Raw genomic sequence first — 23,997 nt, 5'->3', positions numbered from 1 at the left:
TAATGTCTTTGATTTAACAGACACATGTTTAGGCAAGTGACCAGTTGTTTCTCAAGACTAGTGGACTACAGGTGCTTTCACTGAACATTCTTGTTTTAACATGTCAATGAACGATCAGTGCTGTGGGTAACAGCACTCTGCCCCTGAGGGGGCGTGGGGTTTAAATCCTGTTTGGACAAGTACTCTATGCTATACCAATTAGGGTCCTTGTACAAGGCTCCTAAGACTTCACTTGCCTACCTCTGTATTATAACTGAAATTTGTAAGTTGCTCTGGACGAGAGTTTCTGACCTGTGAAATATCAAGCCCTTCAGTCAGGTGTGTTGGAAAGGAAAAAAGCACAAATTCATGAGTCTTTCAGAGAATAGCAGTGTGGGGTACAATGGAGATGGAGTCATCCTAGCTGTGGTGGAGGCAAGGCCTCCAGTGACCAGAGTGTCTTTAAGATAGTGTCATCCTGAAGACAGGGTGCAGCAGAGGCACGACACTGAAGAAGAGCATCCTCTTGTGAGCAGGGCATGAGAGGATGGACTGCTGAGGGGTCAGGTGCTGGAGGATCCTCCTTATGTGCACCAGGATGTTCAGATGTTTAACTGACTTCATGCATCCCAGGTTCTTGTGGTCAGTGATCACACTAAAAGGGTGCTTGGCTCTTTCTAATCATTGTCTCCACTCCTGGATTGTTAGATTTACCGCAAGTAGTACCATTCAGCGGGTGTGTGGGAGTAAACGGCTATGAGATGGAGCTTCTGTTTGGGTCCTACACGCTGACACAACACTGCTCCTACGCCTGTTTCCGAAGCGTCTACCTCAAGTATAAAAGCTTTAGAAAGATTAGGTTGTTTGAGCAATGGAGCCATCATGATTGACTTTTTTAATGCACAGATGAGTGCCTCAGCAGCTGCAGCTTTGTGGGTGCTCCCTTTAGTAGAGCCATGAGGGGAGCAGCTATACAGCTACTATTCCTGATGAACCTTGTGTAGGATAGAGATAGGTATCTGCATAGAGGGAAGGTTAAGGGAAGGAGAGAGAAAAGGAGGGAGGGAGTTAGAGATCCAGTCAAAAGCACAGTTAATAGGGTGAAAGCGTAAGCTTTAGGCAAGGCCCAAAGCTACTAATTCCACATTCCTGTCTGTTTTCCAATTTCAGGCATTAGCACTTGCAATGATGTGTTGTAAATCTTCAGTGCCATTTAAATGGCTGCTGGAAACTATTGGCTTGGCCGGTTTTGTTTTGGGATACAGTGCAGGTATCTGTTTCCAGTGCTTGGGAACAACCTGCAGATCCTCCCACTCCCACCCACTGCAGCCCTCCTATATATGAAGAGGGAGTCCTGCTCTTTTTCCACTGTCTCAGTCTCATCTGTTCCTGTACTGACTTCAGGGATACTAACTCTGCCGGACACCATGATCAAGATCATTGTCTATGAGCATATTAATTTTGAGGGTCTCAGCAAAGAGTTTACATCCAATGTCTTCAACTTGGTTGAACCCTTTTTTAATGACACCATTTCCTCTTTGAAGGTGATTGGAAATCCATTGGTCGCTTACACAGATATCAATTTCAGCGGCTCTTCTACGATGAAGGAGAATCCAACAGAGTCGAACACAATGACAGCATTTCGTCACCTAGAGATGATTACAGATGACCTGACAAATCCTCAGATCACACTGTATGAACGCTCAGCATACAGAGGCAGCAGCATTGTTCTTACCTGTGAAAAAGTATTTTTGTGAAAATCCAAAGTTTAGAAGCACTTTCATTTAAAGGATATTTTGAACCAACCCTATATAGCTACAGCCTTTTCAGAAGTACCCACAGTGACAGTACGTTAAAAAGAAAAAAGTGGCTATTTCAAAGGACCTATATCGGTTAAAGAATCCCTGCTACACTGATTAGTAAACAGGCTCCCCAAACACTTTCACTGATTTCACTGAGATCTGACAGTTATCAATTACATGGTCTCAACATTAATATTCAACATATTTCCGCAGTCCAATATGCAGCAAAACTGACTTTCAAATTCTTTTTTATGAATTAGTTGTATGGCCCATTTATTTTGTAACTGGACATTGGCAGATTCTCACCTAGCAAGATTGTGTCACTGATTTCTGTCATTTTTTCACCAGCTTTTTAAATTCTTTTTACAAGGTTAATTATTAGCTAGCTGACTTGTCACTCATTATACACAGAGTCCATAGCATGTGAGCAAACATATTCACAGTATATGTTGTAACCTTTTGTTTATACTATAAGAGTAATGGAATTCTTAAACTCTTAGCTGGACAATTTGAGCTACAACCTTTGTGAAGGTGTGAGAGTGTAATGCAGAGTTGTCAAATTCAGTTGTGCCCACATTACATTCAGTTCAGTGTCAATGGAGCCAGACCAAAGAAGCATTTAAATAATATTCAGTAACACATCAGTAATATACACTATACTGTCAAAAGTATTCGCCCGTCTGCCTTCGCATGCATATGAACTAGAGTGACATCCCAATCTTAATCCATACGGTTTAATATGATGTCGGCCCACCCTTTGCAACTATAACAGCTTGAACTCATTTGGGAAGGTGTTCCACAAGGATTAGGAGTGTGTTTATGGGAATTTTTGACCATTCTCCCAGCAGCACATTTGTGAGGTGAGACATTGATGTTGGACAAGGCCTGGCTCACAGTCTTCGCTCTAATTTGTCCAAAAGGTGTTCTATTGGGTTTAGGTCAGGATTCTGTGCAGACCAGTCAAGTTCTTCAACACCAAACTCACTCATTAATGTCTTTATCGACCTTGCTTTGTGCACTGGTGTGTAGTCATACTGGAACAGGAGGGGGCCATCCTCAAACCGTTCCCACAAAGTTGGGAGCAGGAAATTGTCCAAACTCTCTTGGTATGCTGAAGCATTAACAGTTCCTTTCACTGGAACTAAGGGGCCAAGCGCAACTCCTAAAAAACAACCCCACCATATAATCCCTCCTCCACCAAACTTTACACTTTGCACAATGCAGGCAGATAAGAACTGTTCTCCCGGCAACCGCCAAACCCAGACTCATCCAATGGATAGCCAGTCAGAGAAGTGTGATTCATCACTCCAGAGAACATGTCTCCACTGCTCTATAGTCCAGTGGCGTGCTTTACACCACTGCATCCAATGCTTGCATTGCGCTCGGTAACGAAAGGCTTGAATGCAGCTGCTCGGCCATGGAAACCCACTCTATGAAGCTCTCTATGCACTGTTCTTGAGATAATCTGAAGGCTACATGAAGTTTGGAGGTCTGTAGTGGCATCCACTGACCCTGCTGTGTCATTTTACATGGCTTACATCGTGGCTGAGTTGCTGTCATCCACTTTGTGATAATACCACTGACATTTGACAGTGGGATATTAGTAGTGAGGAAATTTTACAACTGGACTTATTGCATAGGTGGCATCCTGTCATGGTACCATGCTGGAATTCACTGAGCTCCTCAGAGAGACCCATTCTTTCACAAATGTTTGTAGAAGCAGTCTGCATGCCAAGGTGCTTGGTTTTATATGCCTGTGGCCATGGAAGTGATTGGAACATCTTAATTCAATTAAGATGTTAGATTTGAATGTAGAGAGAGTTTCAGACTGTTGAACCAGAGGGGAAGAAAATGCCAGAGTTGAGAGGAAAAAACACAATCGCCAGAGATTTTACAAAAGGATGAACATGGTAGATGTGTAGAAGTGGCTTGTGAGTGATTCAACATGTGTTGAGTGATTCCAAGTTGTTGCTTTTGAAGTGTAATGCTGTTAGCAGCTGGTGAGGGGTGCTATACTGCAGAACATCTGAATAAAACCTGTTGAACAGAGGAATGGCTAAATATGTACACCATAAATATATGAATATTGTTGTAAAACTTTCAGAGTTGTGTTTTTAATTGAACTGACAGCTTTGAAAGGCTGTAGGGAAAATGTTACAACAAAGCTGAACTGAGGAGGGAGGAGAAGAGAAGAGGCCCCAGAACGAGGAAGAGACTCGGTGTAACACTGCTAGTACTGTTACACAGATCCCCCTCACAGCACTCCACATCCGTCATTACATTTACTGTATGCATGAATGTTGAAAGGCCTTCACACACTCTTGGTTGCACATCTACTAACAGCTCCCTTAACGCTTTGCATAACCACTGAGTGAGAGACAGAAAGATCAGAGAGAAATACGATGATGACACTATCATAGTATTATGTACTATGATAGTATTAATACTATGATATGAACATCTACTAACAGCTACCTTAACGCCTTGCATAAACACTGAGTGAGAGAAAGAAAGAACAGATAAATAAATTATTTATTTTAATGACTGCTTCACTACACTTTAGAAAAACCTTCCGCTCCTCAGGTTTTTATGGATTAGGATGTAAGATTCATCATTAATGGTAAAATAAATAAATAAAATAATAAAAACGCTATAGAAGTGGCTTGTGAGTGAGTCAACATGTTGGTGGTTCCTAGTTGTTGCTTTTGAAGTGTAATGCTGTTAGCAGCTGGTGAGGGGTGCCGTACTGCAGAAAACCTGAATAAAACCTGCTGAGCAGGTTGCTCAACTCTTGGTTGAATATCTATTCACAGCTACCTTAACGCTTTGCATAACAGTAATCGATATGTCTTCCTTATGCATATCACCCATTAGAATTATACTGCCACCCATCTGACTATATCAACCCGCGTATTGAGAACTACCTTTAGGAAGGTGAGCTATTTTTTCTAACAAGCACCAAACCCACAAGCATTATGCTAGGATATGCGTTTCTTGGGCGGTTTACCTTTAGATATGCCAACAGCCGAGATAATATATTAGCTAGGTGTGTGAGTGGTACACAAGAATTTATACTATAGTCTACCTGTATAATATCTACAGAACAAATAACAAAAATAATATTATTTGGTGGGTACCTGTTCACAATCTGTTAGTGACAGTATAATTTGTTTTAAAATCATTCTTACTTATGCTTAGGCTGGTGATGCTGCCACACTTAAATTGACACGGCTCTGAGTAATTAACCACTTAGCCCCCCCCCCCCCCAATAAATTAACCCGGAAGTTAAATCAGTCCATAAATAATTAAATATCAACACAAAATGATTCCTTATTCCTTAATAATACTAGTAACAACAGGGCAGTGTTGATTAAACCACACATGTATCAACTTAGAAAGACTTTACTCATTTTCTCTAAACTGTATTTTAGACTGCTGAAAAAAGCCAGTCAAAATAGAATACAATCACAATTTAAAATGCTACTCAATGATTAATAGGCAGTTAAAATATTATAAAATATTATAAAAATACAAATGCAAATGCTTTCTGGCAGGTGTATAATAAATGATTCTTTCTTTCCTTCTTCTTATCAAGACTGTACTGTACACCAAACACTGTTTGAGGAAATCCAAGAGGACCATAAGAGAGCCCATCCACCCAAGCCACAGTAATCTGTCACTGCTGCCATCCAGGAATATGATTCAGAAGCATACAAAGCCAAAAACAGCAGGCTCAGGGTCAAATACCTCCTGCAGGTCATCAGGCTGCTGCATAGTCAGTAGTACTCCAACAAGGCCTGTACTCTGACATACACTCCCACCCTCTCAGATGCCACCTCTATTACTCTGCACCTTGTAGGAATATCAAGCTAAATACCTTAGACAATAAAATGACATCTAATGAAATCACTTCCACTGCTATCCCACTCATTCTGCACTGTCTCACATATGCGGTTTACTCAGGGTTGTTTTTGCAATAGTGCACAGCATGTTTGATGAATGCATGATGCGTGCATGATATGTATGACCATGACTGTACCAGTGTACTCTTTTGTTCTTTAGCAACCTGCATATAACTTCCGTCTTTCCCCCCCCGGAGTTTACTTTTAGTAGATATTGTGATTCTTCTAATGTTCTCTCAGTCACATTAGCTTCAATAAGTCACATAGTACAGGAGGCATCATTATGCTATTAAACTGAAACTGTAGAAATTAAAGGACAAGATTGCACCACGGTTAATTATTTTATTGTACTACATTAGACATCGTCATACTTTCTTGATACACAAAATGGAGAAATTACAAAGTTATCAGTTAGGAATTGCTGCAGGTGCAGTATGAATGCATGCACACTGATTTGATAATTTAGAGCAAACATGGTAATAATTGTTTAAACCATTTCCTGAATGGAGGTTACCACAAAGCTGAGCTGAGGAAGGTGGAGGAGAGCAGATGCCCCACAAAGATGAAGAGACTCAGTGTAAGCTGCCAGTACTGTTACACAGATCCCCCTCACAGCACTTCATATCCATCACGTCATTTGTTGTATACATGAGTGTTGAAAGGCCTCCACACACACTCTTGGTTGCACATCCACTCACGGTTACATTAACGCTGTACATAACCACTGAGTGAGAGACAGGACATTCTTGTTTTAACGTCAGTCAACGATCAGCGCTGTGGGTAACAGCGTTCAAATCCTGTTTGGACAAGTACTCTATGCTATACCAATTAGGGTCCTTGTACAAGGCTCCTAAGACTTCACTTGCCTACCTCTGTATTATAACTGAAATTTGTAAGTTGCTCTGGACGAGAGTGTCTGACCTGTGAAATATCAAGCCCTTCAGTCAGGTGTGTTGGAAAGGAAAAAAGCACAAATTCATGAGTCTTTCAGAGAATAGCAGTGCGGGGTACAATGGAGATGGAGTCATCCTAGCTGTGGTGGAGGCAAGGCCTCCAGTGACCAGAGTGTCTTTAAGATAGTGTCATCCTGAAGACAGGGTGCAGCAGAGGCAGGACACTGAAGAAGAGCATCCTCTTGTGAGCAGGGCGTGAGAGGATGGACTGCTGAGGGGTCAGGTGCTGGAGGATCCTCCTTATGTGCACCAGGATGTTCAGATGTTTAACTGACTTCATGCATCCCAGGTTCTTGTGGTCAGTGATCACACTAAAAGGGTGCTTGGCTCTTTCTAACCAATGTCTCCACTCCTGGATTGTTAGATTTACCGCAAGTAGTAACATTCAGCGGGTGTGTGGGAGTAAACGGCTATGAGATGGAGCTTCTGTTTGGGTCCTACACGCTGACACAACACTGCTCCTACGCCTGTTTCCGAAGCGTCTACCTCAAGTATAAAAGCTTTAGAAAGATCAGGTTGTTTGAGCAATGGAGCCATCATGATTGACTTTTTTAATGCACAGATGAGTGCCTCAGCAGCTGCAGCTTTGTGGGTGCTCCCTTTAGTAGAGCCATGAGGGGAGCAGCTATACAGCTACTATTCCTGATGAACCTTGTGTAGGATAGAGATAGGTATCTGCATAGAGGGAAGGTTAAGGGAAGGAGAGAGAAAAGGAGGGAGGGAGTTAGAGATCCAGTCAAAAGCACAATTAATATGGTGACAGCGTAAGCTTTTGGCAAGGCCCAAAGCTACTAATTCCACATTCCTGTCTGTTTTCCAGTTTCAGGCAGTAGCACTTGCTGAATGCAGGTCAGCAATGATGTGTTGTAAATCTTCAGTGCCATTTAAATGGCTTCTGGAAACTATTGGCTTGGCCGGTTTTGTTTTGGGATACAGTGCAGGTATCTGTTTCCAGTGCTTGGGAACAACCTGCAGATCCTCCCACTCCCACCCACTGCAGCCCTCCTATATATGAAGAGGAGTCCTGCTCTTTTTCCACTGTCTCAGTCTCATCTGTTCCTGTACTGACTTCAGGGATACTAACTCTGCCGGACACCATGAACAAGATCATTGTCTATGAGCATATTAATTTTGAGGGTCTCAGCAAAGAGTTTACCTCCAATGTCTCCAACTTGGTTGAGCACTTTTTCAATGACACCATTTCCTCTTTGAAGGTGATTGGAAATCCATGGGTGGCTTACACAGATATCAATTTCAGTGGCTCCCAGGCTGTCTACGAAGAAGGAGAATACAACAGAGTGAATCCCAATGACAGCATTTCATCACTAGAGATGATTACAGATGACCTGACAAATCCTCAGATCACACTGTATGAACACTCGGCATACAGAGGTAGCAGCATTGTTCTTACCTGTGAGACAAACCTGGCCTATGGCTCTTTCAATGATACAGCTTCTTCTCACAAGGTGCAGAGAGGAGCCTGGGTCCTGTATGAGCACTCAAATAGAGGTGGCGCTATGATGGTGGCCAGAGCATCTTGTGATGTGCCTAAGTATGGCTGGTTCAATGACAAAGTCTCTCATGTGCGCCCTCTAAACCCGGGCAGGTCCATTATAACAGCTGAGGTCCTCTGGGGCCAGAAGGAGGAACACGTGTCATCTGTTGTCATTGACATCCTGGATGGTCGGAATGATACAGATCATGAGCAAAACTTCTCCACGGAGCTGGATCAAGAGTACGAGCAGGCTGTCACTGATACCTTCAGCTTCCGCAACGAATCAAGCATCAGTGTGGGAGCAAACTTTGAGGTGAATGTGGGTTTAGTGAAGGCAGAGAGCAGCCTCACTTTGAGCAATACTTTCACAGTGGAGAAAGGAAGCAGCAACACTAGAACAGAGAAGAAGGCTGTTCGTGTCAGCCTGCCAGCCAAAATCCCTCCGCACACCAAGCTCACTTGTATTTCATTCCTGTTAGATCAGATGTATACAAAGCTTCCATCACATTCCATACTATATAATATACGTTAGGCATGTTTCCGCCTATCTGCAAACAAAATATTTGTGGAAGATACAATTGGAGTGCATGCATTTGATTAATGGGGCATTTGCAATGATCTGTGCATAACTGCTGGTCACCGAATCATTATTTAAAGGACAGCACAAATATGCTTTTATTTCCTTTTGAGCCTGTAATGTCTTTGTTTTAACAGACACATGTTTAGGCAACTGACCAGTTGTTTCTCAAGACTAGTTGACTGCAGGTGCTTTCACTGAACATTCTTGTTTTAACATGTCAATCAACGATCAGTGCTGTGGGTAACAGCACTCTGCCCCTGAGGGGGCATGGGGTTCAAATCCTGTTCGACAAGTACTCTATGCTATACCAATTAGGGTCCTTGTACAAGGCTCCTAAGACTTCACTTGCCTACCTCTGTAATATGACTGAAATTTGTAAGTTGCTCTGAACGAGATGGTCTGACCTGTGAAATATCAAGCCCTTCAGTCAGGTGTGTTGGAAAGGAAAAAAGAACAAATTCATGAGTATAGGAGCAACTCTGGGAACTCGATTAATGCTGAATTTAAGGAGCAGAAGATCTAATGCAGGTAGTAAACACGGTCTACATGAAAATATAAATTACATATGTATTTTACATACCCTCATCATATGTTGAATATGCAGCAGCAGTGTAGTAGCTTTACTCTGTGGTCACAAAAAATTTGACTTCATTTACTATTATTATTTCCAGAGAACTTTTCAGGTGTGGGAACCTTTTCGTTCTCCAGGCTACTGGGATACCCAATAAAGAATCTGCGTGACTAGCCCTGATAAGAAAAGAATAAAATGCTTTTTCTCCCCTATCTCTCTTGTAATTTTGATATCTGCTGTGTCGTTTTTTAAACATGGCATAAAATAATAAAAAGAATTATTTAAAAAATCTAAGGGTCTTCTATGATGATCATGCATTGACAACATGCACTCATAAATATGCTTTACATGCATTTATTGTATATTCTAAAAGGGTTATATTATTAGCAAAATGCTTTTTTTGTGCTTTTCAATGTCATTTTTAGGGCACACTTGCATTTCATTCCTGTTAGATCAGATGTATACAAAGCTTCTATCACATTCCATACTATAGAATATACGTTAGGCATGTTTCCGCCCATCTGCAAACAAAATATTTGTGGAAGGTACAATTGGAGTGCATGCATTTGATTAATGGGGCATTTGCAATGATCTGTGCATAACTGCTGGTCACCGAATCATTATTTAAAGGACAGCACAAATATGCTTTTATTTCCTTTTGAGCCTGTAATGTCTTTGTTTTAACAGACACATGTTTAGGCAACTGACCAGTTGTTTCTCAAGACTAGTTGACTGCAGGTGCTTTCACTGAACATTCTTGTTTTAACGACAATCAACGATCAGTGCTGTGGGTAACAGCACTCTGCCCCTGAGGGGGCATGGGGTTCAAATCCTGTTCGACAAGTACTCTATGCTATACCAATTAGGGTCCTTGTACAAGGCTCCTAAGACTTCACTTGCCTACCTCTGTAATATGACTGAAATTTGTAAGTTGCTCTGGACGAGAGTGTCTGACCTGTGAAATATCAAGCTCTTCAGTCAGGTGTGTTGGAAAGGAAAAAAGAACAAATTCATGAGTCTTTCAGAGAATAGCAGTGCGGGGTGCAATGGAGATGGAGTCATCCTAGCTGTGGTGGAGGCAAGGCCTCCAGTGACCAGAGTGTCTTTAAGATAGTGTCATCCTGAAGACAGGGTGCAGCAGAGGCAGCACACTGAAGAAGAGCATCCTCTTGTGAGCATGGCGTGAGAGGATGGACTGCTGAGCGGTCAGGTGCTGAAGGATCCTCCTTATGTGCACCAGGATGTTCAGATGTTTAACTGACTTCATGCATCCCAGGTTCTTGTGGTCAGTGATCACACTAAAAGGGTGCTTGGCTCCTTCTAACCAATGTCTCCACTCCTGGATTGTTAGATTTACCGCAAGTAGTAACATTCAGCGGGTGTGTGGGAGTAAACGGCTATGAGATGGAGCTTCTGTTTGGGTCCTACACGCTGACACAACACTGCTCCTACCCCTGTCTCCGAAGTGTCTACCTCAAGTATAAAAGCTTTAGAAAGATCAGGTTGTTTGAGCAATGGAGCCATCATGATTGACTTTTTTAATGCACGATGAGTGCCTCAGCAGCTGCAGCTTTGTGGGTGCTCCCTTTAGTAGAGCCATGAGGGGAGCAGCTATACAGCTACTATTCCTGATGAACCTTGTGTAGGATAGAGATAGGTATCTGCATAGAGGGAAGGTTAAGGGAAGGAGAGAGAAAAGGAGGGAGGGAGTTAGAGATCAAGTCAAAAGCACAGTTAATAGGGTGACAGCGTAAGCTTTTGGCAAAGCCCAAAGCTACTAATTCCACATTCCTGTCTGTTTTCCAGTTTCAGGCAGAAGCACTTGCTGAATGCACGTCAGCAATGATGTGTTGTAAATCTTCAGTGCCATTTAAATGGCTGCTGGAAACTTTTGGCTTGGCCGGTTTTGTTTTGGGATACAGTGCAGGTATCTGTTTCCTGTGCTTGGGAACAACCTGCAGATCCTCCCACTCCCACCCACTGCAGCCCTCCTATATATGAAGAGGGAGTCCTGCTCTTTTTCCACTGTCTCAGTCTCATCTGTTCCTGTACTGACTTCAGGGATACTAACTCTGCCGGACACCATGATCAAGATCATTGTCTATGAGCATATTAATTTTGAGGGTCTCAGCAAAGAGTTTACCTCCAATGTCTCCAACTTGGTTGAACCCTTTTTTAATGACACCATTTCCTCTTTGAAGGTGATTGGAAATCCATTGGTCGCTTACACAGATATCAATTTCAGCGGCTCTTCTACGATGAAGGAGAATCCAACAGAGTCGAACACAATGACAGCATTTCGTCACTAGAGATGATTACAGATGACCTGACAAATCCTCAGATCACACTGTATGAACGCTCAGCATACAGAGGCAGCAGCATTGTTCTTACCTGTGAAAAAGTATTTTTGTGAAAATCCAAAGTTTAGAAGCACTTTCATTTAAAGGATATTTTGAACCAACCCTATATAGCTACAGCCTTTTCAGAAGTACCCACAGTGACAATACGTTAAAAAGAAAAAAAGTGGCTATTTCAAAGGACCTATATCGGTTAAAGAATCCCTGCTACACTGATTAGTAAACAGGCTCCCCAAACACTTTCACTGATTTCACTGAGATCTGACAGTTATCAATTACGTGGTCTCAACATTAATATTCAACATATTTCCGCAGTCCAATATGCAGCAAAACTGACTTTCAAATTCTTTTTTATGAATTAGTTGTATGGCCCATTTATTTTGTAACTGGACATTGGCAGATTCTCACCTAGCAAGATTGTGTCACTGATTTCTGTCATTTTTTCACCAGCTTTTTAAATTCTTTTTACAAGGTTAATTATTAGCTAGCTGACTTGTCACTCTTTATACACAGAGTCCATAGCATGTGAGCAAACATATTCACAGTATATGTTGTAACCTTTTGTTTATACTATAAGAGTAATGGAATTCTTAAACTCTTAGCTGGACAATTTGAGCTACAACCTTTGTGAAGGTGTGAGAGTGTAATGCAGAGTTGTCAAATTCAGTTGTGCCCACATTACATTCAGTTCAGTGTCAATGGAGCCAGACCAAAGAAGCATTTAAATAATATTCAGTAACACATCAGTAATATACACTATACTGTCAAAAGTATTCGCCCGTCTGCCTTCGCATGCATATGAACTAGAGTGACATCCCAATCTTAATCCATACGGTTTAATATGATGTCGGCCCACCCTTTGCAACTATAACAGCTTGAACTCATTTGGGAAGGTGTTCCACAAGGATTAGGAGTGTGTTTATGGGAATTTTTGACCATTCTTCCAGCAGCACATTTGTGAGGTGAGACATTGATGTTGGACAAGGCCTGGCTCACAGTCTTCGCTCTAATTTGTCCAAAAGGTGTTCTATTGGGTTTAGGTCAGGATTCTGTGCAGACCAGTCAAGTTCTTCAACACCAAACTCACTCATTAATGTCTTTATCGACCTTGCTTTGTGCACTGGTGTGTAGTCATACTGGAACAGGAGGGGGCCATCCTCAAACCGTTCCCACAAAGTTGGGAGCAGGAAATTGTCCAAACTCTCTTGGTATGCTGAAGCATTAACAGTTCCTTTCACTGGAACTAAGGGGCCAAGCGCAACTCCTAAAAAACAACCCCACACCATAATCCCTCCTCCACCAAACTTTACACTTTGCACAATGCAGGCAGATAAGAACTGTTGTCCCGGCAACCGCCAAACCCAGACTCATCCAATGGATAGCCAGTCAGAGAAGTGTGATTCATCACTCCAGAGAACATGTCTCCACTGCTCTATAGTCCAGTGGCGTGCTTTACACCCCTGCATCCAATGCTTGCATTGCGCTCGGTAACGAAAGGCTTGAATGCAGCTGCTCGGCCATGGAAACCCACTCTATGAAGCTCTCTATGCACTGTTCTTGAGATAATCTGAAGGCTACATGAAGTTTGGAGGTCTGTAGTGACTGACTCAGCATCCACTGACCCTGCTGTGTCATTTTACATGGCTTACATCGTGGCTGAGTTGCTGTCATCCACTTTGTGATAATACCACTGACATTTGACAGTGGGATATTTAGTAGTGAGGAAATTTTACAACTGGACTTATTGCATAGGTGGCATCCTGTCATGGTACCATGCTGGAGCTCCTCAGAGAGACCCATTCTTTCACAAATGTTTGTAGAAGCAGTCTGCATGCCAAGGTGCTTGGTTTTATATGCCTGTGGCCATGGAAGTGATTGGAACATCAATTAAGATGTTAGATTTGAATGTAGAGAGAGTTTCAGACTGTTGAACCAGAGGGGGAAGAAAATGCCAGAGTTGAAAGGAAAAAACACAATCGCCAGAGATTTTACAAAAGGATGAACATGGTAGATGTGTAGAAGTGGCTTGTGAGTGATTCAACATGTGTTGAGTGATTCCAAGTTGTTGCTTTTGAAGTGTAATGCTGTTAGCAGCTGGTGAGGGGTGCCGTACTGCAGAAAACCTGAATAAAACCTGCTGAGCAGGTTGCTCAACTCTTGGTTGAATATCTATTCACAGCTACCTTAACGCTTTGCATAACAGTAATTGATATGTCTTCCTTATGCATATCATGCATTAGAATTATACTGCCACCCATCTGACTATATCAACCCGCGTATTGAGAACTACCTTTATGAAGGTGAGCTATTTTTTCTAACAAGCACCAAACCCACAAGCATTATGCTAGGATATGCGTTTCTTGGGCGGTTTACCTTTAGATATGCCAACAGCCGAGATAATATATTAGCTAGGTGTGTGGGTGGTACACAAGAATTTATACTATAGTCTACCTGTATAATATCTACAGAACAAATAACAAAAATAATATTATTTGGTGAGAACCTGTTCACAATCTGTTAGTGACAGTATAATTTGTTTAAAAATCATTCTTACTTATGCTTAGGCTGGTGATGCTGCCACACTGAAATTGACACGGCTCTGAGTAATTAACCACTTAGCCCCCCGCCCCCCCCAATAAATTAACCCGGAAGTTAAATCAGTCCATAAATAATTAAATATCAACACAAAATGATTCCTTATTCCTTACTAATACTAGTAACAACAGGGCAGTGTTGATTAAACCACACATGTATCAACTTAGAAAGACTTTACTCATTTTCTCTAAACTGTATTTTAGACTGCTGAAAAAAGCCAGTCAAAATAGAATACAATCACAATTTAAAATGCTACTCAATGATTAATAGGCAGTTAAAATATTATAAAATATTATAAAAATACAAATGCAAATGCTTTCTGGCAGGTGTATAATAAATGATTCTTTCTTTCCTTCTTCTTATCAAGACTGTACTGTACACCAAACACTGTTTGAGGAAATCCAAGAGGACCATAAGAGAGCCCATCCACCCAAGCCACAGTAATCTGTCACTGCTGCCGTCCAGGAATATGATTCAGAAGCATACAAAGCCAAAAACAGCAGGCTCAGGGTCAAATAGCTCCTGCAGGTCATCAGGCTGCTGCATAGTCAGTAGTACTCCAACAAGGCCTGTACTCTGACATACACTCCCACCCTCTCAGATGCCACCTCTATTACTCTGCACCTTGTAGGAATATCAAGCTAAATACCTTAGACAATAAAATGACATCTAATGATATCACTTCCACTGCTATCCCACTCATTCTGCACTGTCTCACATATACTGTTTACTCAGGGTTGTTTTTGCAATAGTGCACAGCATGTTTGATGAATGCATGATGCGTGCATGATATGTATGACCATGACTGTACCATTGTACTCTTTTGTTCTTTAGCAACCTGCATATAACTTCCGTCTTTCCCCCCCGGAGTTTGTCAATAGTATATTCACAGATATTTGTTAATTACTGCCAGAATGGAAAGAGTTCATACTTAATCTTTTCACACACCTATAACTCCCATGAACAACTGTTTTGATTTTGAAGAACCCATGTCTATTTTCATTAATTGCAATAAATGAACCTGTGTAGATCCTGAGTGTGTTCCTTCCATTTTGTTGTGCTCTGAAATCGGTTTCAGATATTTCTGGGAATGAAAATTCCCACAGTTTCATAATTGGAGTTTACTTTTAGTAGATATTGTGATTCTTCTAATGTTCTCTCAGTCACATTAGCTTGAATAAGTCACATAGCACAGGAGGCATCATTATGCTATTAAACTGAAACTGTAGAAATTAAAGGACAAGATTGCACCACGGTTAATTCTTTTATTGTACTACATTAGACATCGTCATACTTTCTTGATACACAAAATGGAGAAATTACAAAGTTATCAGTTAGGAATTGCTGTAGGTGCAGTATGAATGCATGCACACTGATTTGATAATTTAGAGCAAACATGGTAATAATTGTTTAAACCATTTCCTGAATGGAGGTTACCACAAAGCTGAGCTGAGGAAGGTGGAGGAGAGCAGATGCCCCACAAAGACGAAGAGACTCAGTGTAAGCTGCCAGTACTGTTACACAGATCCCCCTCACAGCACTTCACATCCGTTATTACATTTGTTGTATGCATGAGTGGTAAAAGGCCTTCACACACACTCTTGGTTGCACATCCACTCACGGTTGCATTAACGCTGTACAAAACCACTGAGTGAGAGACAGGAAGAACAGAGAGAAATACTAAATCCAGTTGTACATGTAGACTTCAGTAATGTATAGATATTTCCATTTTGCCACAGTCCTCCCCACATTTAGTTGATTTAATTATTCTTTTATCAGTTTTTCTAAAATTCTAACCAGTGGATAGTTCAGTGTCTTTGCTGTTCCAATGCCCTGTGTTATGAGTTTAGTCAAAGAAAAATTGTGGTAAGTAAAACGTTTCCTTAAGAACCTCGGGTATGAAATATTCCCCTGTTTCTGACCAACTAAGGACACTACACACTGCAGGCTTTTCTACAGCTGGAATTGGAAACCTCAACCATCATAAGCAGAATACTTTGTACTTTTGTCATGCATAAAAGAACCGGCTTTATCCTGTAAGCAGATTGTTTGATTTTTACCTGTTGCGCTAAAGCAGTGGTCTTCATCTCCTTCACAGTTCACAGTATCTGAGCAGTCTCTGGTATTGCAACACTTCTTCCCATTAGGAGGCTGGTTTGGTAAAGCTAAAAGCAAGTAAACATATAGAGAAAGAGAGGAAGCTAATCAACATCAGTCTGCAAAATATGGTTCAGAAGGTCTCGCTACTATATTGTTATACATGACTGTGATTTAAATTTCCAGTTTAGTAATGTTCCTCTGGTGTTCTCTCTCACTGTGCACTTCCTCTTTAGATGTCATGCTCTACACACTCTGCCCATTTGCTCATTAGGGTCCACTCCCTCAGGTCTAAGTCATGATAAACTAGGACAAGTCAAGGTCACTGACATGAGCTGTGTCAAGTCCAGAGAAGTATAGTATTTCTGTTTATAGGATTTGTCCAAAGCACTTCTGAAAGTTGCTCTGGACAAGGAACAGTTCAATGAATTTTCTGAAAGAAATAGATTATGTAATGTGCTAAGGATGATATAACAAGGAGAAGTCAAGGTCACTGACATAAGCTTTGCCAAGACCAGATAAGTATCGTATTTATGTTTATAGCATTTGGCAGTTGCCCTTGTCCAAAGCACTTCTGAAAGATGCTCTGGACAAGGTACAGTTCACAGAATTTTGTGAAAGAAGTAGATTAATCTTTTACCTGGGACCACTTGCTTGTTGCACTGATCAGTGTCGCAGCATTTGGAATTAGCGGTCAATTTCAAAAGCCCAACGTTCACCCTGCCACTAATACACAGTGTGGGTGGTATACAAGTATGTATACTATAGTCTACCTGTATACCATCTATAGAACAAATCATGAAAATAACATTAATTAGTGGAAATCTGTTCAGGATCTGTTAGTGACAGTATAATTTGTGTTAAACTCATTCTTACTTGTGCTTAGGCTGGCAGTGACGCTACCACACCGATCTGGACACGGATTTGTGTAACTGTATTCATTAGGTACCGGTCCATAATACTCATAGCATTTGAGTGCCAGTGCTAGAAAACAATGAGAATCCAGAGTGAACTGACTGCATAGAGAAATAGCAAAATACACACGCACTTGGCATACATGCATTTGTTTTGTGTAGTCTACTGCATATTATTCCTGTAGTGGCTATGATAAATAAACAAAATAAATTAATCAGGACGTTAAATAAGTTTGTACATCATTATCAACACAAACACATAAGACATTAAACCATTACAACTTAAGCATACATTTTCCCTTAATAATACTAGTAACACCAGGACAGTGTTGATTAAACAATACATTTATTAAAAGTAATTATGGTGCTGACTATGCTAAATATATATACAAATGATATGATTCTCCTCACCTTTGGTGAAAAACAAAGTGATTAGTCCCAATGTGATTTGAATGTCCATTACTGCATGAATCTTTCACCTTGTATGAGAAATGGGAAGTGAGCATGGATGTATTTGTTTTATGAGGAAGTTTCCAGCACTTACAGGGGGTGTGGGCTTCCAACTTGGAAAGACTTTCCTCATTTTGTCTAAACTGTTTTTTAGACTGCTGAAAAAAGCCAGTCAAAACAGAATACAATCACAATTTAAAATGCTACTCAATGCTTAATAGGCAGTTAATATATAATAAAAATACCAATGCGTTCTTTGCGTGGCACTTATATGCTATGAGGAAAACAGTTTTTGATTGTTATAGTATTTTATTCCTTGCTTTGCCTATTTTACATATTGCTATTTAAACAGCGGCACTCTGATTGACTACTGCTATAGTACTGTGTGGCGTAGTACTTAGACTAAAATCCTCTGTTTGAATATTAATGGTTATGGAGGACTTTAATGTGTGAACTTTTACCTGAGTCCCCCTTCTAGTGACTGGCATGACTTCACATCCATTTTTCCAGCTAGCATTCTCTTAGCGGGTCATCTCTGGGGTCATTACCAGCTGCACATGAAAAGCAATAGCTGAAGAGAGAACAAGATAGACTTTGGACAACAAATGCCACTGGACACAGAAAGAGTGAGCACTAATTATCATTACTAGTACTACTGTAGGTCTGCATTCTATCTTCCAATAGCCTTTCAGGTCCTTCAGGTGCTCTTGGTCTTGGTAGTCTGCTACGTCTTGGTAGTCTGCTACGTCTTGGTAGTCTGTCCATCGTAGCATAATTTTCAATCTCAGGCCAGCAGCTCTGGTAATGACCTTGGTGCATGGACTCATTGGGTCTTGATTCCCATGTTTGGGGTGTGGGGATGATGATGATGATGATGATGATGATATCTCCCCTTTGACCTGTCATCAGGGCTCCCCCTTGCCGTAGCATATGTGCTGTATCTCGTTGTTCTCAAGTTGTGATAGCAGTTGCCGCTTACGGATGTTGGAACACTGACCTATGAGTTAGTCTAATGTTTGTAATGTTTGTAGGAAACATTAAAAAACAGAATCCTGAGAGTCCCTCTTTTTTACATTAAATATTTGTAACTGTGGAGTCACATGTACTCAGAAAAGTAGCTAGGTGACTATGTTAACAGAAATATATGTTAACAGAAAGTAGCATTCAATGTAACACTTTCTCATAGTGAATGTAAAAGGGTTGAACTCTAGCAGTCTCCAGGAAGTCCTAATCAATTTTATCACTGTGAAATGATACGTGGCTTTAATTTCTTTAACTCAATTTATGATAGTAATAAAGTTCAGATCTCCATACTTCTACATATGGTTGTCATAGGGCTTAATGTTGAACAAATGTTTTGTTTCTTGTCCCTATATCTGGAAGCTTATTTGAACCAGTTTTGTACTTGCATTTCCTACTACAACTCTTACCATAACTTTCAAAGAACACAAATAGCTGCACTTTTAAGGACAATGAAACAGCAGGTAACATTTAATATTAATTTTGTTTTTAATTATTAATTATTTTTAAATATTGTATGTGTTTTGGGGAAAAAACATGTTACTTATTAAAGGGGTTATACTTTGCTACATTTATGTTTCTGTCTCAATTTCTCTCCAAATTGAACTGTTCAGATGTGATAGTCTAATATGTTCATATGAACTCTGCATGTGTAACATTCATGTAAATGGGACATATTATTTAAAATTCACATTTAAATCCATTTTTTCAGTGCTCATGCATATGCATTTGGGTATCTGGAAATACCCACAAACTTTGAAACTAAACAACCCAGTCAGTTTCTTGCTGAATGCCTACGTCAGATAACACAGGCTAAAACAACTTGTTCATATTTGGCTTCCTTATGCACATCACCTATGAGGGTCATTAGAATTATACTGTCCCAGTCTAAGTAGCTCCACCCACAGATTGAGAATTACCTTTATGAGAGTGAGCCATTTTTTCTCACAAGCGCCAAACCCACTGACATTATTTCTAAGAGCTAAGCAAGCGCACAACTCTGTTGTTGGCTGCACAGACCAGCACAAAGCGCATTTTCATCCCCCAGCCTCAGAGCACAGAAGAGAGAATTGGGCAAAGTTTACTTTTAACAGCCTAGCGACATTCAGCAAATAAACTGTGTGTTAACCACTTTGTGTCTGAATGCTTTTACAACCTGGATCAGCACAACTCGGGACTGGCAATGACAAATTAAGTAAAAGAGGGGACCACTCTTAGTAGTCAACTTTACAACACGGCAGGAACCAAATACTTGCATGCCAAGTATAGATGGAGTTTGCTGGTTTTCTGTGTAGGCATATCAAGCTGCATCTCCTTTGTCTTCTGGCACTGCACTCACTAATATGTGTAGGACATGCACAAGAGACCTGCAGTGGCAAAGTGATGGAATATTAGTCCATATTAGTGTAGCGGCACTGCCAAACACCTAAGCACTAGTAAGAATTACTTTAATATAAATTGTATTTGTCACTAACAGATCTTGAACAGGTCTTCACTAAATAAAGTTATTTTTCTGTTTTATTCTGTAGCTGGTATACACATGGACTTTCATATGAATACTTGCTTACCACCAAATGCTGTAGTACTGACCTCCATAATTTCCAAGCATTACCAAATTGTCAGAACTAATCAATTTTCATAGAAAAAAGAACAGTACAGTATTACACATATGACACAGTGTTCGGTTTCCAGCTATAGAAAAGTCTGCAGAATGGATGACATTTTAATTGGTCAAAAACACAGTACCTTAAAAGCTAAAACCTAGTGTAAACCTAGCCACTTTAAACTGTACATAGGAAACATCATGCACTTCAATGTAACTGAAACAAGTATAAATAGCAACATGTTTCGCATTAGATGGTTTACAAGGCAAAACCCAAAAAGCCACAACACTGCAGTTTTCAGTTTTCACTGCGGTTTTAATTCAGTTTAGACTGAAGTCTAAAGATATAGTGGCAGATATAATTGGATTTAATATATGTACCTTTTTAAACATTCTGTCTATTTTTGTCTTCCTCAGGTTTTTTGATCATGGATTAAGGGTGACTGAGTAGATGTGCAATCAGGAACATGTGTGAGAGACATCCATCATGCTTGCAAGAGTAAATGTCTTGAGAGCGTTAAGCCGAGTCTCCTACTCGTGCTGGGACGTCTGCTGTCCTCCACCCTCTTATACTGAGCTCAATTCAGAGCACTGTGGCAGGTTTTAATTTTGCACAGTTCCTGTTTCATTAAAATGAGCGAACAAACAATTTCTCTCACCTTTAATGAGGGCCAGCTTTCATTTTTCATTGCCTCTGTTGGTCAAGTCTATTGAACTGAATCATCTCCCCTTGTGGTCAAAGCTGGATGAAGTTATCGTTCTGTGTCCGGAGCTGGCGAGTCCGAGGCTTTTGAAGGTAGACCTTTCAGAAGCAGGAGTCTTGGTATATGTGGTTATGTGGCCCGTTTTTTCTTTTGATGACAATTCTAGAATGATTCATTGCTGCCCATACGTTGAGACTTGGGACTCAATCAAAACAATAAGGCGGATTTGCTTGATCACAAGAATTGGCAGTGAAGAGTAAATTTGGATTAACATGATCTAAAGATAAGAAATGAAACATAAACAAAATAAAATAAAGTAACATAAAACGTAATTGAGTATAAATATAGATTTATACTCAATTACCCTGTTACACAACAACTGTAGATATGTTATTATACAAAATGGATCTGTACATTCTGTAGATTGTGTACATATATACCCAACCATATACATTGTACATTGTGTATATAATCATAATATACATACATACATACATTGTACATACATTGTTAATATATTTTTGTACATACATAGAATATATATATTTATCTGCATATATATATTTTTCTCTATGCACCCCTGTTTCTCTTCCTCAGTTTGGACATAGCACTCTCCACCATTTCACTGCGCGTTATACTGTGTATGACTATGTATGTGACGAATAAACCTAACTTGAACTTGAACTTGAACTTGACTCACCTTTAATGATGGCCAGCTTTCATTTTTCATTGCCTCTGTTGGTCGAGTCTATTGAACTGAATCACCCCCCCTTGTGGTCAAAGCTGGATGAAGTTATCGTTCTGTGTCCGGAGCTGGTGAGTCAGAGGCTTTTGAAGGTAGGCCTTTGATCACAAGTATTGGCAGTGAAGAGTGAATTTGCATTAACATGATCTAAAGATAAGAAATGAAACATAAACAAAATAAAATAAAGTAACATATAACTTGAGTCTGTTTTAACCGTTTAGCAAGAGGTTAGGGTTAGTTTCAAAGAAAAGTCTGGATTTCTTCTCACAGATGTTCTTTGGTGGTATCTCACAGATTAGAGGTTTAACACCCCCTTCCCTGTGTATTTCCTCCTTTCCTTTCTACCTCTATACTGGCTGGGGGGGGTCAAACCCTTATCAGGTAGCCTTTTTCATGATAGGGAAAAAGAATTCCTGCAAGACATTCTAAAATCATCCACCACAAATCAATGAAACAAAAGAAACTAATCACAAATTTCTTAAACAATTTCATACCTCATCATTTTAGAATGAAGTTTGCAAACTAAAGTATCAAACCCTACGATGGGTGAAGTGAATGTTTACTGGGAGGCAATGTAAAGTAGCTAAGATAGAAGTGATGTGATCAAATTTTCTAGTTCTAGTAAGAACACTGGCTGCTGCATTTTGAACCTGCTGAAGCTTCTTTAGGCACTTAATGGTACAGCCAGATAGTAAGGCATTAGAGTAGTCCAATCTTGAAGTAATAAATGCATGGAATAGCTTTGCTGCATCATGTGAAGAGAGCATGTTCCTAATCCATGTTCGTAGGGTTGAGAAAGGTGGTCCTAGAAATATTATTTACATGAGCTTTGAATGAGAGACTGGAATCCGTAATAACTCCAAAATCTTTAACTGTTAGAGAAGATCTGATTGGGAGACCATTGAGGCTCACTGACTAATTAGAGAGTGAGACCTATCTGTTTCTGTGCCTAATAGAAGCACTTCTGTTTTGTCAGGATTAAGTGAGAGAAAGTTTCTTAACATCCAGTGTCTGATGTCCTTTATGCATTCGTCAATAATACTAAGCTGATGTATGTCCAAGGCCTCTGCTTTGCCTGAGACATATGTTTTTGGTAGTCCTTTGCATGTAGTTTGTGATCATAAAGTAGTTTTCAATGTCTGATGGAAGATGCTGGTTTCCAGGTAGAATGTAGTTAAGCCCAAGGGGAAAAAAAGATAAACAGCTAGAGTAGTAAGGGCTATTATGCCAAAACAGTGGTGTTGGCACAAAACAGTTTCAAAAACAGGAAGTTGTGTCACCTCTCAACCTCTCTCTTCCAATACCTGTATGCAAGTATTGTCCAGTTTAGCGTCATCTTTCTTAAGTCTATCTGTGACTCTCTGGTTTTCCCTTTAGTCTTGTTTCTTGTTATTGTCTTCTGTTTTAGTCTAGTTGTCTCTGTTCTAGCCAAGAATCCCATTTCTGCGTATTCCCCTAAGTATGTCTTTTGTCATGCTTGCTTGTCTTAAGTTTATGCATCGCCTTTACTCTTCCGTTAGTCATTCCTTTGTATTTAGTTTCATTTAGTTGCCTAGCTGCAATCATCCCCTTCCCTTTAGCCTGTTAGTCTGTGTGTTTTGTTGTTTCTTTTTTATTCTGGATATTTTGTTTATCTGGGGGTTTTTTTTAAATTAAACTTGTTAATCATTTGTTTTTATCATATTTCTGTTTCCTTGTTGTTAATATGGCTTCCACTGTCTCTGGTTATAATCATTCACACATCCAAGGTGAGGTTACTTCACACATGTCTTCGCCCTCAACCTCCCCAATGTTACAGAATGACCAGCGAAACCAGATCACAGCAAGTACTTGCCTCTCAAGTACGGGATCACCTTGCTGTGAAGAAGAGTCCTCTCAGCAAGACCACACCAGGCAGATTAACTCTCCTGGCAATCTGGGGACAAGGGGTTTTCGATGCAGGTCCAAGATGTCTGCCAAGGTGAAGCAGACACCAGACCCTAAGGTGGCGACTCCCGGTTGGTGCTCACACCCTACGAGTTACAGTGGCAGCATCAGCAGTGTGCAGCTCGTAGGCCAAGACCTAGAAGGGCCCAAGAATGTGAACACACTTACTGCTGAGGTCTCCAGCAGTGTTCATGTTCCAGTGTTCTCTTCACACATAGAGCTAAGGACATGAGTACACTGGAGGGATTTTTTTTGCCACTTAAGGGCTAGATTTTCTGGGCCGGACTCTAGAGATCCTGTCAGC

General features: G+C 40.5%; 2 protein-coding genes across 2 annotated transcripts; one reads left to right on the top strand and one right to left on the bottom strand.

Moving 5' to 3' along the window:
- The first annotated feature begins 7,733 nt into the window (after positions 1 to 7,733).
- On the top strand, positions 7,734 to 9,234 carry LOC118240658 (epidermal differentiation-specific protein-like). The gene is made up of 2 exons (XM_035521739.1): positions 7,734 to 8,658; positions 9,131 to 9,234. Exons 1-2 carry the CDS (start codon positions 7,734 to 7,736, stop codon positions 9,232 to 9,234), a joined length of 1,029 nt encoding a protein of 342 aa, XP_035377632.1.
- A 6,495-nt stretch (positions 9,235 to 15,729) lies between these two features.
- Positions 15,730 to 17,705, bottom strand: LOC118240657 (urokinase plasminogen activator surface receptor-like). The gene is made up of 5 exons (XM_035521738.1): positions 17,657 to 17,705; positions 17,208 to 17,315; positions 16,972 to 17,115; positions 16,295 to 16,399; positions 15,730 to 15,881 (listed from the first exon to the last, which is right to left on the bottom strand). The coding sequence occupies exons 1-5, from the start codon at positions 17,703 to 17,705 to the stop codon at positions 15,730 to 15,732; spliced, it is 558 nt and encodes a 185-aa protein (XP_035377631.1).
- Between the last annotated feature and the right edge of the window lie 6,292 nt (positions 17,706 to 23,997).

The sequence above is a fragment of the Electrophorus electricus genome, chromosome 22 (assembly GCF_013358815.1).
Source record: "Electrophorus electricus isolate fEleEle1 chromosome 22, fEleEle1.pri, whole genome shotgun sequence".
NCBI lineage: Eukaryota > Metazoa > Chordata > Actinopteri > Gymnotiformes > Gymnotidae > Electrophorus > Electrophorus electricus.
The sequence above is the reverse complement of the archived record's forward strand: the minus strand, read 5'-3'. Positions and strand labels throughout refer to the sequence as shown.

What these genes read in the sequence shown, in the direction of transcription:
- LOC118240658 (XM_035521739.1), top strand. Translation starts at nt 7,734, where the DNA reads ATGAACAAGATCATTGTCTATGAGCATATTAATTTTGAGGGTCTCAGC. An exon ending in TTCCATACTATATAATATAC is followed by an intron (nt 8,659 to 9,130) that starts GTTAGGCATGTT and finishes TGAAATATCAAG; the next exon opens with CCCTTCAGTCAGGTGTGTTG.
- LOC118240657 (XM_035521738.1), bottom strand. Translation starts at nt 17,705, where the DNA reads ATGGACATTCAAATCACATTGGGACTAATCACTTTGTTTTTCACCAAA. An exon ending in CACTGCCAGCCTAAGCACAA is followed by an intron (nt 17,116 to 17,207) that starts GTAAGAATGAGT and finishes TTTGTTCTATAG; the next exon opens with ATGGTATACAGGTAGACTAT. An exon ending in CAACAAGCAAGTGGTCCCAG is followed by an intron (nt 16,400 to 16,971) that starts GTAAAAGATTAA and finishes ACTTGCTTTTAG; the next exon opens with CTTTACCAAACCAGCCTCCT.